This window comes from Halichoerus grypus, chromosome 2 (genome assembly GCF_964656455.1).
Source record: "Halichoerus grypus chromosome 2, mHalGry1.hap1.1, whole genome shotgun sequence".
NCBI classification, from domain to species: Eukaryota; Metazoa; Chordata; class Mammalia; order Carnivora; family Phocidae; genus Halichoerus; species Halichoerus grypus.
In genome coordinates, this window is record NC_135713.1 from 120,749,441 (window position 1) to 120,760,994 (window position 11,554).

The 11,554-nt window shown below is 39.4% G+C and overlaps 1 protein-coding gene across 1 annotated transcript in view; it reads left to right on the plus strand.

Annotated features, from left to right (window-relative positions):
* Nucleotides 1-11,291, plus strand: part of ETF1 (eukaryotic translation termination factor 1) — a 30,760-nt gene extending 19,469 nt beyond the window's left edge. Inside the window, exons 3-11 of the mRNA XM_036084172.2 lie at nucleotides 687-862; nucleotides 1,376-1,515; nucleotides 4,085-4,223; nucleotides 5,037-5,227; nucleotides 6,284-6,413; nucleotides 6,950-7,105; nucleotides 7,467-7,531; nucleotides 8,343-8,490; nucleotides 8,981-11,291. Of these exons, the coding sequence (XP_035940065.1) occupies nucleotides 687-862; nucleotides 1,376-1,515; nucleotides 4,085-4,223; nucleotides 5,037-5,227; nucleotides 6,284-6,413; nucleotides 6,950-7,105; nucleotides 7,467-7,531; nucleotides 8,343-8,490; nucleotides 8,981-9,063 (1,228 nt within the window). The 3' untranslated portion in view covers nucleotides 9,064-11,291. The remainder of the gene's footprint in view (nucleotides 1-686; nucleotides 863-1,375; nucleotides 1,516-4,084; nucleotides 4,224-5,036; nucleotides 5,228-6,283; nucleotides 6,414-6,949; nucleotides 7,106-7,466; nucleotides 7,532-8,342; nucleotides 8,491-8,980) is intronic.
* Nucleotides 11,292-11,554: the final 263 nt, after the last annotated feature.

Genomic DNA, 11,554 nt, shown 5'->3' on the forward strand with positions numbered 1-11,554 from the left:
TAATGATTATAAATTTTCATGGTGAGCCTGGAATTGAAAGGGGGTGATAATCAGTTGTTCTTTCACATAGACTTTGTAAAGACTTGTGCATCATCCTGTGACGACTTCTTCCACTGAAAGAACCACCAGATTCCAGACCTCTGCCATGGACTCTGTCAAATTCCAGCCTGTTGTCACCCCCCTTATGAAAGCTTCTCAGTTTGCCCTTGAAGAATGAGGTGTTTCCTGAGCATCCCTTAAAGTGCTGTCTTTTTCTTTACATAGCTAAGATTCATTCAAATAATTGAGTACTGGAGCACCTGGGTGGCTCAGGTTAAGTGTCTGACTTCGGCTCAGGTCATGATCTCAGGGTCCTGAGATGGAGTCCGGCGTCAGGTTCCCCACTCAGTGGGGCATCTGCTTATCCTTCTCCCCTACTTGTATGCTCTCTCTCTCAAATAAATAAATAAAACCTTTAATTTAAATACAAATACTTGAGTACCTACCGTATTTTGAACATTCTTCCCTACCCGGCATACTTTGATTACACTGGTGTTGTTCCTACCTTCCTGGTCACCTAGGGAGTGATCAGTTTCTATTTTAGGGGAATTTCATTAGCTCACTTTACAATGGTAAGCATGAATTTAAACTCTTCACTCTTCACTTACGTGGTACTTGAACCTCTAATGTTATTCTTTCTTCCACAGCAATGGCACAAGCATGATATCATTGATCATTCCTCCCAAAGACCAGATTTCACGAGTGGCAAAAATGTTAGCAGATGAGTTTGGAACTGCATCTAACATTAAGTCACGAGTAAACCGCCTTTCAGTCCTGGGAGCCATTACGTCTGTACAACAAAGACTCAAACTTTATAACAAAGGTAATCTTAAACATTTTCCTCCTCTACTTTGTCTTGGTTATATTTTCCATTTTGATCCTGCCATGATGCTTTTGGTTACTAATGGTTTTTTTCAGACATCTATTAGCAATGTCCCTTTGGCCTTGGAATTTAACCCTTTTTTTTTAAGTTACTTTTCTTTAAAGTAGTAGTTACTTAAAATCCTAAATCCTCCCTTTTAAAACACCTCAAGAATTTTCAAAATTAGGGAGAGAATTCTGCAGGAGAGATATACAAATATTTCTGCTTTATTTAAATTAATATTTAAAGGAGCCAGAGACATGGGGCACCTGGCTGGTTCAGTCAGTAGAGCATGTGATTCTTGATCTCCAGGTTGTAAGTTCGAGCCCCATGCTGGATATAGAGATTACTGAAAAGTAAAATCTTGAAAAATAATTCAAAATAAGGAGCAGGGACAGTAGACTGTTGGAATATTTTCTATTAATTAAGGAAAATTAACTGTGGATTTAAGTAGAGAAATTGTGTTTTTTGCAGTACCTCCAAATGGCCTGGTTGTTTACTGTGGTACAATTGTTACAGAAGAAGGAAAAGAAAAGAAAGTCAACATTGACTTTGAACCTTTCAAACCAATTAATACGTCATTGTATTTGTGTGACAACAAATTCCATACAGAGGTAAGAAGTTCAAGCACAGAATATTGTCATCATTCCAGAAAGAAACTGCATACCCATTAGCAGTTATTACCAATCCTCGCCTCATTCCCATCCCCCAAGATCTCTCTGCTCTAGGCTATGACTGATCTGTACTGTCTTTGTAGATTCGCTTAGGTTGGGCATTCCATACAGTGGGTGGCTCTTTACTTTTTTCTTTAACTTAGCATCAGTACTTCATCCCTTTTTATTACCAAATGATACTTGGCTGCATTTTATTTTTCTCTTCATCAGTTGATGGGCATTTGTAATGTTTCCACTGTTTGGCTATTAGGAATAATGCTGCTCTGAACACACATGTATGAATTTTTGGGTGACCATATGTTTTCTTGGGGAGAGGCAGGTATATGCTTAGGAATGGAATTTCTGGGTAATGTGGTAACTATTTAACCTTTTGAAGAATTGCCAGACTGTTTTCTAAGTCATTGTACCACAAGGCTGGCTGTTTTCAAAAAATAAAAGACTTCACATTTATCATGACACAGTGACATAATCATTCAGCATGTTTGAGGAAAGTGCTAAACTGAGGGGCGCCTGGGTGGCTCAGTCGTTAAGCGTCTGCCTTCGGCTCAGGTCATGATCCGAGAGTCCTGGGATCGGGCCCCGCATTGGGCTCCCTGCTCAGCGGGAAGCCTGCTTCTCCCTCTCCCACTCCCCCTGCTTGTGTTCCCTCTCTCGCTCGCTCTCTGTCAAATAAATAAATAAAATCTTAAAAAAAAAAAAAAAAGTGCTAAACTGAGTGTTTGGAGAACTGGTTAGAGGTGAGGACATAATTGCCTAACCAGATCTCCATCTCTCCCTATATACCCATGATACTTGGCTGTATTTCTAGCACCCTTAGTTTTCAGCTCACAAATTTTAAAATCTTGAGGACTGTAAGAGCTTTTTTTCCCCCATGAAACTTTTGAGTGACAGAGCTGCCATAAGATAAAATTTAAGGGTGGAGAGGAAGCCTCATTAGAGTGACCTAAATCAGTCAACAGTAGAACAATCAGGAATTCACAGCTGGCTCCTAGTTCAGTCTTTTGCTTTTCATCGACCTAGGGAAAAACCTCTACAGTGGAATTAGAACTGACATTTGTCGACACAGCTTACAATGGATGATTTCTGCTAACTTGACAGGAAGTCCAGTTCCAGTTGGATCTTGGTTTGTTGCATAGATGGTTGAGACTGTTCTCTCTGGCTATCTTGCCAGCCTCCTCTGGCAAAAGCTTCGTTGGGACGGTCTTATCCAGTCCCACTTACCTGTATCTAGTTTCATGAAAGCAGATTTTGAGTCTTGTTAATTTAAATAGTACCTGGTACTCGTGTTATCTAGCTTTAACTTACTTATTAAGCTAGCTTCATTCATATTTCTAAACCTTAACTCTTCCAAAGTACTATTTAATCTTGCTAGCTTTGTTTATTTTGGCTTTTAATTGATATGTTGATAACTAGATATGGGTGTGACATACTGCACCACACAATTTATGTCCTGTTTAATAGGATAAATACACATTCTTATGAGGGGTAAGTATTCCCGGATGAGAAGAATTGCTGAAAACCTAAAATCAATCAAACTACTTAACAGATTGTGATGTAATGTGCGTAACATTCATGGCTTAATGCTAATTATCAGACATGGTATGGTTAAAGATTGATTCTTAATGATTAATCTGCTTTCTGGTCAATTCTTAAAGGAAATTTTCTTCCTTAGTCAAAATGGAATGGGTATTTCTTAGCTCCAAAAAAGCCTGGCCCCTAGCAATTAGTCATTTACCAGGTGCGCAGAGTCCCATCATGAAAACTCACCCATCTATATGGATTCCCAGGACTGTTTAAATATTTGCTCTTTCAGGAGGCAAAACTATTGGGTTATAATTATATGCTAACCCAGAAGGAGGGGTTTCCTCCACAAAAACCTAAATCATTTAGCTATAATAATACCTTTAAAATAAGATTTTTATATCCTGATATCATTAAGGAGGCTCAAGACATAGGAGTTAAATGAAACATTTCAAAACTAGATCTTTTTATAGACTTTTTTTCTGGGTTTTTTACTCATGTATTCCTACTCTAGAGTTGATTTACAAGATACTCTTTGCTATAATGAATACTGCCTGTTGAAGCTGGGGTTGTACAGAAAGCTTTTGGAGGTTAGTTTCTTTTTTTTTTTTTTTTTCCCCCCTTTGAGGTTAGACTTTTAATTTGAATATTATGTTCCATGGATTGTCATCACTCTAAATCAAATCAAGGACTAGAATGGATCTGAACCCTATATCTCTGGTGGCTTTGTATTCATGTGTCCAGGTCAGGTTTGTTGAAAGGCTTCACATCAATATTGTTGGTTTTTTCCTGCATCTGGTTCAAAATTGTACATATGGGTTACATATTTATAGCTGAAGTCTAAATTATTCCATAAAATGGCTTTTCTCTCTAAGTATTCATACCATCTTGGGTGGGGTGAAAGCGCTTATATATGTCCTTTTGGATTTTGTCTTGACCTTGGAAAAGCTTTGGGATTTATTGTGTGGTACTTACATTTGCTTTCCAGGCTCTGACAGCACTACTTTCAGATGACAGCAAGTTTGGCTTCATTGTAATAGATGGTAGTGGTGCACTTTTTGGCACACTCCAAGGAAACACGAGAGAAGTCCTGCACAAATTCACTGTGGATCTCCCAAAGAAACATGGTAACACAGGAAGAGACTATGAGCCCATTTTCTTTTGTGTCTAGCAATAAGAAAATAAATAGTGCAGTTGACCTTTGAATAACATGGAGGTTAGGGGCACCGACTCAGCTGCACATAACTTTTACTGAAAATCTGCATATAACTTTTGACTCCCCAAAAACTAACCTACTAATAACCTGTTGCTGGGAAGCCATTAACATAAACAGTTGATTAACACATTAGTATGTTATATTGTATTTTGTACTGTATTCTTAAAATAACTGAGAAAAGAAAATGTTATTAAAATCATATGGAAGAGAAAATACATTTACAGAACTATACTGTATTTATCGAAAAAAATTCATACATAAGTGGACCTACACAATTCAAACCTTTATTATTTAAGGGTCCACTGTAGGGGTGCCTGACTGGCTCATTTGGTGGAGCATGCAACTCTTCATCTCTGGGTTGTGAGTTCAAGCCCCACTTTGGGAGTAGAGATTACTTTAAAAAAATAAAACTTTTTTTTTCTTCCTTCTTCCTTTAAGAGGGGGGTCAACTGTATAATGGAGGGGGATAAATCCAGAGGATGGGAGAAGCATCATGAAATGACTCATGACTCCTTGGTGCCTGTGGCTCTTCTTTTGATAAAATAATTAGTAGTTACTCTCTAAAAATGCGTGTCAGTTTATGCCAAACATTTAGTTAAGGAAATAGTATATTTTTCTCTTTGTCCTTTTGTTGGGTAATGGCATGACCATTTAGTTTTTAATTAGCAAATTATTTTGTACTTTTTAATGATTGTCCTTTCTCCCCCCACTTTTTGTGTCAAAGGTAGAGGAGGTCAATCAGCCTTGCGTTTTGCTCGTTTAAGAATGGAAAAGCGACATAACTATGTTCGGAAAGTAGCTGAGACTGCTGTACAGCTGTTTATTTCTGGGGACAAAGTGAATGTGGCTGGTCTTGTTTTAGCTGGATCAGCTGACTTTAAAACTGAACTAAGTCAATCTGATATGTTTGATCAGGTAAGCGTGAAGTCGGTGCTCTGTTAAGTTGCTAGGTGGGAATAAGTGGGTCCACTGAGTACTGGGATGTACACATCTTTTTTGGTTTTCAAGTGATATATTTCCTGTTTAAAAACCTAACTTTAAAAAACAAAAAACAACCTAGCTCTGAACTGGCAGAATTCGGGGTGTTTAAGAAGCATTCCCTCAGGGGTGCCTGGGTGGCTGAATTGGTTAAGTGTCTGCCTTCAACTCAGTTCATGATCCCGAAGTTCTTTAAAAAAAAAAAAAGAGAGAGAAAGAAACATTCCCCCATACTTTTCTGGGTCTTTTTTCTTTTTCAAAACCAACCATTTTTATTTATTTTTTATTTATTTATTTGAGAGAGACCGAGAGAGCTCAGGAGAGCAACCAACTGAGGTGCCCCAACCATTTTTATACAGAATCGTTATGGTCCTGTGGCAGCTCCTAGTTTAGCGGATTGCCATAATTGGCCTCCAAATGGAGTGTGATTTCAGAGAAACTAGGGGCTAAAAGTTTTTCTGGTCTTTTTCTGATTTATTCCTGGAGGTAAATAAAGCAGTGAAACTGTCAGCAATATGACAGAGCTGATTAGCCTGAAGCATTTAATCCAGAAAGATCGTTTGGTTTATGACATGGGCTCAGACATAGAACTATTCCCAAGGTGCTCTACTGGAGAGGGAGTAGCATTATGGTAGAAGTTTTAGCCAGAAAAGTGGAGTTGTACACTACAAACTTATATGGCTTATATGGCAGGGACTAACAGTCCCCCGTTTCCTTAATAAGAAACTTAGTCTTGTTGGTGATTAATGAGATGGACTCTTACAGGTCTAATTGAATGTGCGATATAATTGGCTGGGGAAGTTTACCCTTGACAGTGTTGCTCACTGAGATCTGCTCATGAATAAATTGGGTTCTTTCCCTGTATTCTTCCCCTTAGACTTCAGTGTTCATGTTCAGTTTGCATGCCATTAAGAAGTAGTGGTCTTGGTAAAGGTGTTTTGAAGTTCTAATGATGCTTTTTTCTTTTTTTTTTTTAATGTGTGTATATGTCAGAGGTTGCAATCAAAAGTTTTAAAATTAGTTGATATTTCCTATGGTGGTGAAAATGGATTCAACCAAGCTATTGAGTTATCTACTGAAGTTCTCTCCAACGTGAAATTCATTCAAGAGAAGAAATTAATAGGTATCAGTGAAATGCAGTTTACTTACTCTGTGAAAAGTTTTTTGTGTATTTGTGTGCACATGATTGTATGTAACAAGATGCTGAAAAGGTAAAAGAGGAAGATTTAGCATTTGTTATTAAAAACTTCCTCAGTGGAATCATTAATCTTCCTTTAGTCATGAGTTCTAATAAATGTGCTTATATTTCTGTTTTTACTCTTTGGCAATAGGAACCAAACTTCAGTCTCATTTTGCATACTATCCTTTGTAATAGAGTGGTGAATAGAGAGCCCAAATTAGAGATTAATCTGGCCATTATTTGGCTTTGTTTCTGATTTAATGGAGCACACATACTTTTCCAAATGACTGTATTTGGCCCAGCCCTTAACCTCTTGAGGGAATTCTGGAGCCTCAACTAGAGTGGTACGGTTTTTCACTGATTTTGGGCACTTAACTCATTTTTGAGTTGATTTTTTTCTCTTGGATTTTGAGCAAGAAAGTCTGTATCTACAAAGGAAACTTTACTATATGTACTTACGGACCTGTTCCTAATCACAGGACGATACTTTGATGAAATCAGCCAGGACACGGGCAAGTACTGTTTTGGAGTTGAAGATACACTAAAGGCTTTAGAAATGGGAGCTGTAGAGATTCTAATAGTCTATGAAAATCTGGATATAATGAGATATGTTCTTCATTGCCAAGGCACAGAAGGTATGAGAATTAGAAAATAAGATTGCTTTTTGTTAGTGACCTCTGTGTTCTGGAAACCTGAGGTGAAGATTTGGGGGAGGTGGCTTCAGTCTGCATAAATTGTTTTGCTTGAACTGATAAGTGTCTGCTTAAGACTGTTAAATTTCCTGAGGACAAGAACTCTATCTTGAATGTCTTTGGCGTTTACATATGGTAGGAGCAGCGTATCTGGTAGACAGTGCATGCGGACTAATATGTTTATGAAAAGCAGGTTGATAGGAGGAGTTCAGAAGTCCTTTGATCTAACCTGACTTACCTCGTGAGACTTATATCTGTTAGTATATGAGAACCAGGTTAACACATTTTTTCCCCAATACTACAGAGGAGAAAATTCTCTATCTAACTCCAGAACAAGAGAAGGATAAATCTCATTTCACAGACAAAGAGGTATGTGGTTGTTTTCCTGGTTTGCTGATACATGCGAGGAAACGTAAATCCATGTTAGAGCATTGGCAGCATAGAGTATCTGCCTTGGGAAACCAAATTTCATACTGTTGGCACTTGGGGTGATGGGGGGCAACAGGAGGTGATCACCTCTTATCTGCTACATACCAGTCTGACTCCAAGGAAGGAGGCCATGCCATGGTTACGGTGGTTCATTATTTTTAGTAGTCAAGCATTCTCATTCTTGAAATAGTAGAGAAGATTTGACTGACTGGTGCCTCTTCTGCACTGTGAATCTGTGCTTTCTTCACTTACTTGATCAGCTGTTACACTGAAACACCTTCTGCAGGTTTAGTTTAAATGCATCACTGCAGCTTAAAGTGTCCCCTGCCCAGCATAGATCCCTTAAGGGTAGTAGCTTCCTCAAATTGGGAGTTGAAGGACTTTGTTTTTTTACAAGGCTACTCCTAAAGCTGTTCTGGTGTGTCTCTTCTGGGTTGTTAAATGAGTGCTGCCTGGAGACACTTTACAACAGCCGGACTTTAGAAACAGCAACAGGACCAGAAGTTGAAAAACTTCTAAGTGTTTGTTGACATTTCATCACTGAACCAGAGCCTGAGGAGGAATGTTACTTGAAATAGAACTTCTGTGCTGTTAGAATTATGTCACTAGAAACCATAATTCATATAGAAAGTTGTACACCCACTTAATGAAAGGAAGAATGAGAATGACAACGGATGGGGAGGATAGGGTTGCTAAGTCTTGATATATCCTGATCCCATTTTTTTCTGTATCTTCATGGCCACCCTTGTAGACAGGACAAGAACATGAGCTGATTGAGAGCATGCCCCTGCTGGAATGGTTTGCTAACAACTATAAAAAATTTGGAGCTACGTTGGAAATTGTCACAGATAAGTCACAAGAAGGATCCCAGTTTGTGAAAGGATTTGGTGGAATTGGAGGTGAGTAGCAAGTAAGGAAAATAAACTTAACGCCAGGGTCTCAAGCCAAAGCTTTTCCTGGCTATCCCAAAGTCAAGTTACTTGAGGCAAAGGTGTGCATATCCTCCCCCAAGGCAGGAGGTTGAGGCAACACATGGTTGCAGCTTCCTTGGTTGGGACCGTTTTTAAAGATTTGTTTATTTGAGAGAGAGGAGAGCATGTGCACATGGTGGGGAGGGGCAGAAGGAAATGGAAAGACAAACCCAGGCAGACTCTGTGCTGAGCACAGAGCCTGACACAGGGCTCAATCCACCACCTGGAGATCACAACCTGACCCGAGCCAAAACCAAGAGTCGGATGCCCATCCGACTGTTCCACCCAGGCACCCCATGGTTAGGACCATTTTTTCTTACCATCTCTTTGTTTTCTGTAATTCTACAAATTCCTTATTGAAGTGAACCTTCCCCATCCCACAAACACAGGTGATTTACTCTTTGATTTGCTTCCCCAGGTATCTTGCGGTACCGAGTAGATTTCCAGGGAATGGAATACCAAGGAGGAGATGATGAATTTTTTGACCTTGATGACTACTAGGTAGTCGACATGGGTCCGGCAAAACGTGCCTCACCCTCCAGCATCCAACCCAAGGAGCATACCCATGGTGGAATCCAAACAGATCCCTGCCTTACAATTGGAACATTTCCAGAACTTAATCCATGAGCATTGGATATTGAAAAGAAAACCGAAACAAAACCAGACCCAACCCTACACTTTGGTTTGTCATGGTGTCAGCGCAGCAGCCTACAACTAAGTTCCTAAAATGCCACTTTGGACTAATTTAAAAAAGAATCCCAGTTTTTACTTTTACTCGATGGTGAAATTGGTTGCTCTTGTATTTTATGAAAAAAAAAATGATTTTTTTAACCTTCATACATAGAATCAAAAATACTTTAACTGCTGTAAACCTTCAAAAGTTAATAGAAATGAGATCATACTGGTTTGTTTCTTATTTTGATTGGAGAAAAATTAAATTGCTGCATTTCGCAGTGACCCATTTACATGGCATTCTCAGCTTAGACTGCATAAGAAGAAATACACGCGGTGAAATGTCGGAACCATTTCTCTCTCGGTCTCTGTTTAATGTTGAAAGGGTGAGCTAATAGGCAATTTCAACTTCACTCCCTCACACTACTCCTCCCCCTCCAGCCTGTCAGTTTCAAGGATGCAAACTGCATTGCAAAGTCAAACTGACATGAAGCATTTGGGCCAAGTGCACGGTTTCCTTCCATCTGTTTTGCAGGCGCATTTGTGCCCGGGGTTTGGGAACCCTTAGCATCACTTGCATTGACAGGGGTCCCCATAATCTTAGCCTACTAGAAACCAGTTTGGGATGGATATGATGGGGCTTCTGTGCTATTGCTGGGATTGGGAGAAATAAAACATGCAATTTAAGTGGACACAAAGAAATTTAAGGAATATTTTATTTTGCTTGGGTCTGTCCTTGGTAAAAGGGAGGTGGTCGTGTTTTCCTTGTGTTGGATGGCATGAGATTATGTGAATGTTTTGATTTTTTAAAAATGAACTGCAAGGTTTTTCACAGGAACGACTGACATGTATGACTGTGCATGTAATTATAAACCCCTGACCTCCTGGTGGGGTTGGAGCATCTGTTTCAAATATGGGACTTACAAGCACCTCTCATATGAGAAATTATGGGAGGGGGGTAGGGAGGGCAGGGGTGGGAAGGGATGGGACACAGCTTCTGGCACCAAGGACTTAACTATGGTGGATCCAAAAGTGGGCCTGAAAACCTGAAGCTTATGCTTCACAGCTGGGCTCTAAGTGGGACTTGACCCCAGCTGACATGCAAGGTCATGGTGTGCCCGAGGTGGTGACAGTGAATAAAGTGTATAGGATGTGCCCAGTGGTAGCAATGAAAAAAAGTATACCAAATGGACTTTGAAGGACCAAAGGTTTTAAAAGTCAATTGGTATTATTCCCACACTGATAGGGTAGTGGGGTGCATTTGGTTTTCAAATTGGGTACTTTTAACACTTTAGTGCCTGACTGCTGTTCTTCACTGACTTGACTCAGTCACTCGTAGCTTTATTGGTCTGAACCAGCTCCTTGTTCCCAGGTTGCAGACCTGCCTATCGTTCCAATAATCCTGTTTCACTTGAATGAAGGGAGTATGTCTTAACTGTAAAGCTTCTGGTTCTCACACTGTACTCTAAGGTCCAACTGACTGTCTTTCAATGTATAACCTGATGTCTCAACCCCCAGTGAGAAGAGTCAATTCTTTGGTATTCACCAACGTGGGAGGCTTCACCGGAACAGGCTTTTGCTTTGGGCTCTGCTGTTTGTTTGCAGAACACCCAAGAGCGAGCAAACATGCTCTCTTCACAGCAGTACCTTAGGGTTTTGCCATTGTAAATGGGTCTAATGTGATATGACAAGACCAGAGCAATTGGATGTAAATTTACATTTTTGAATATGCTTGTTGTTTCACATGATACATTTAGGGTATGCAGCTCCTTTTGTAGTTTTTATTTTTACTATTTAAGTTTGGAAATGATGCCAAATTTTTGTATTTCTTTAATCAATGTGTTCTCTTTGGTGATATATATTGCATTATATATTGATGTGTGTATCAATATATACTGATATGTATTACACTTACACATACAAACACGTAAATAAGAGGGGGTGAAAACCGTAGCCTTTGCATTCTCTATAGCCTCTACAGAGAGATCCTAAGCAGCGAAATCTTGGTGTTGTGATGTACAGAAATGGAGAAGAGTATTAAACCATATTTAAGAATACACTTTGTGTGCTTGAGATTCTTTAGGATTGTTCCCTGGCGAGGTCTGAACCACGGAGAGAGTATGAGTGAGCTCTCCAAGGCGTGTGTTAAGTTTAGTAATTAGCTCATAACTTTTCAAGCCTTAGATTTTAGTTGTCTTTGTTACATTTGCCTATGAAAAGATACATGCAAAAGATGCCTGAGGTCATGATCCCAAAATCAACATCAGAAGGAGGTTCATGTTGCTGGGGCGAAACTAATTTGTAGCTTCCCCGATTCCAC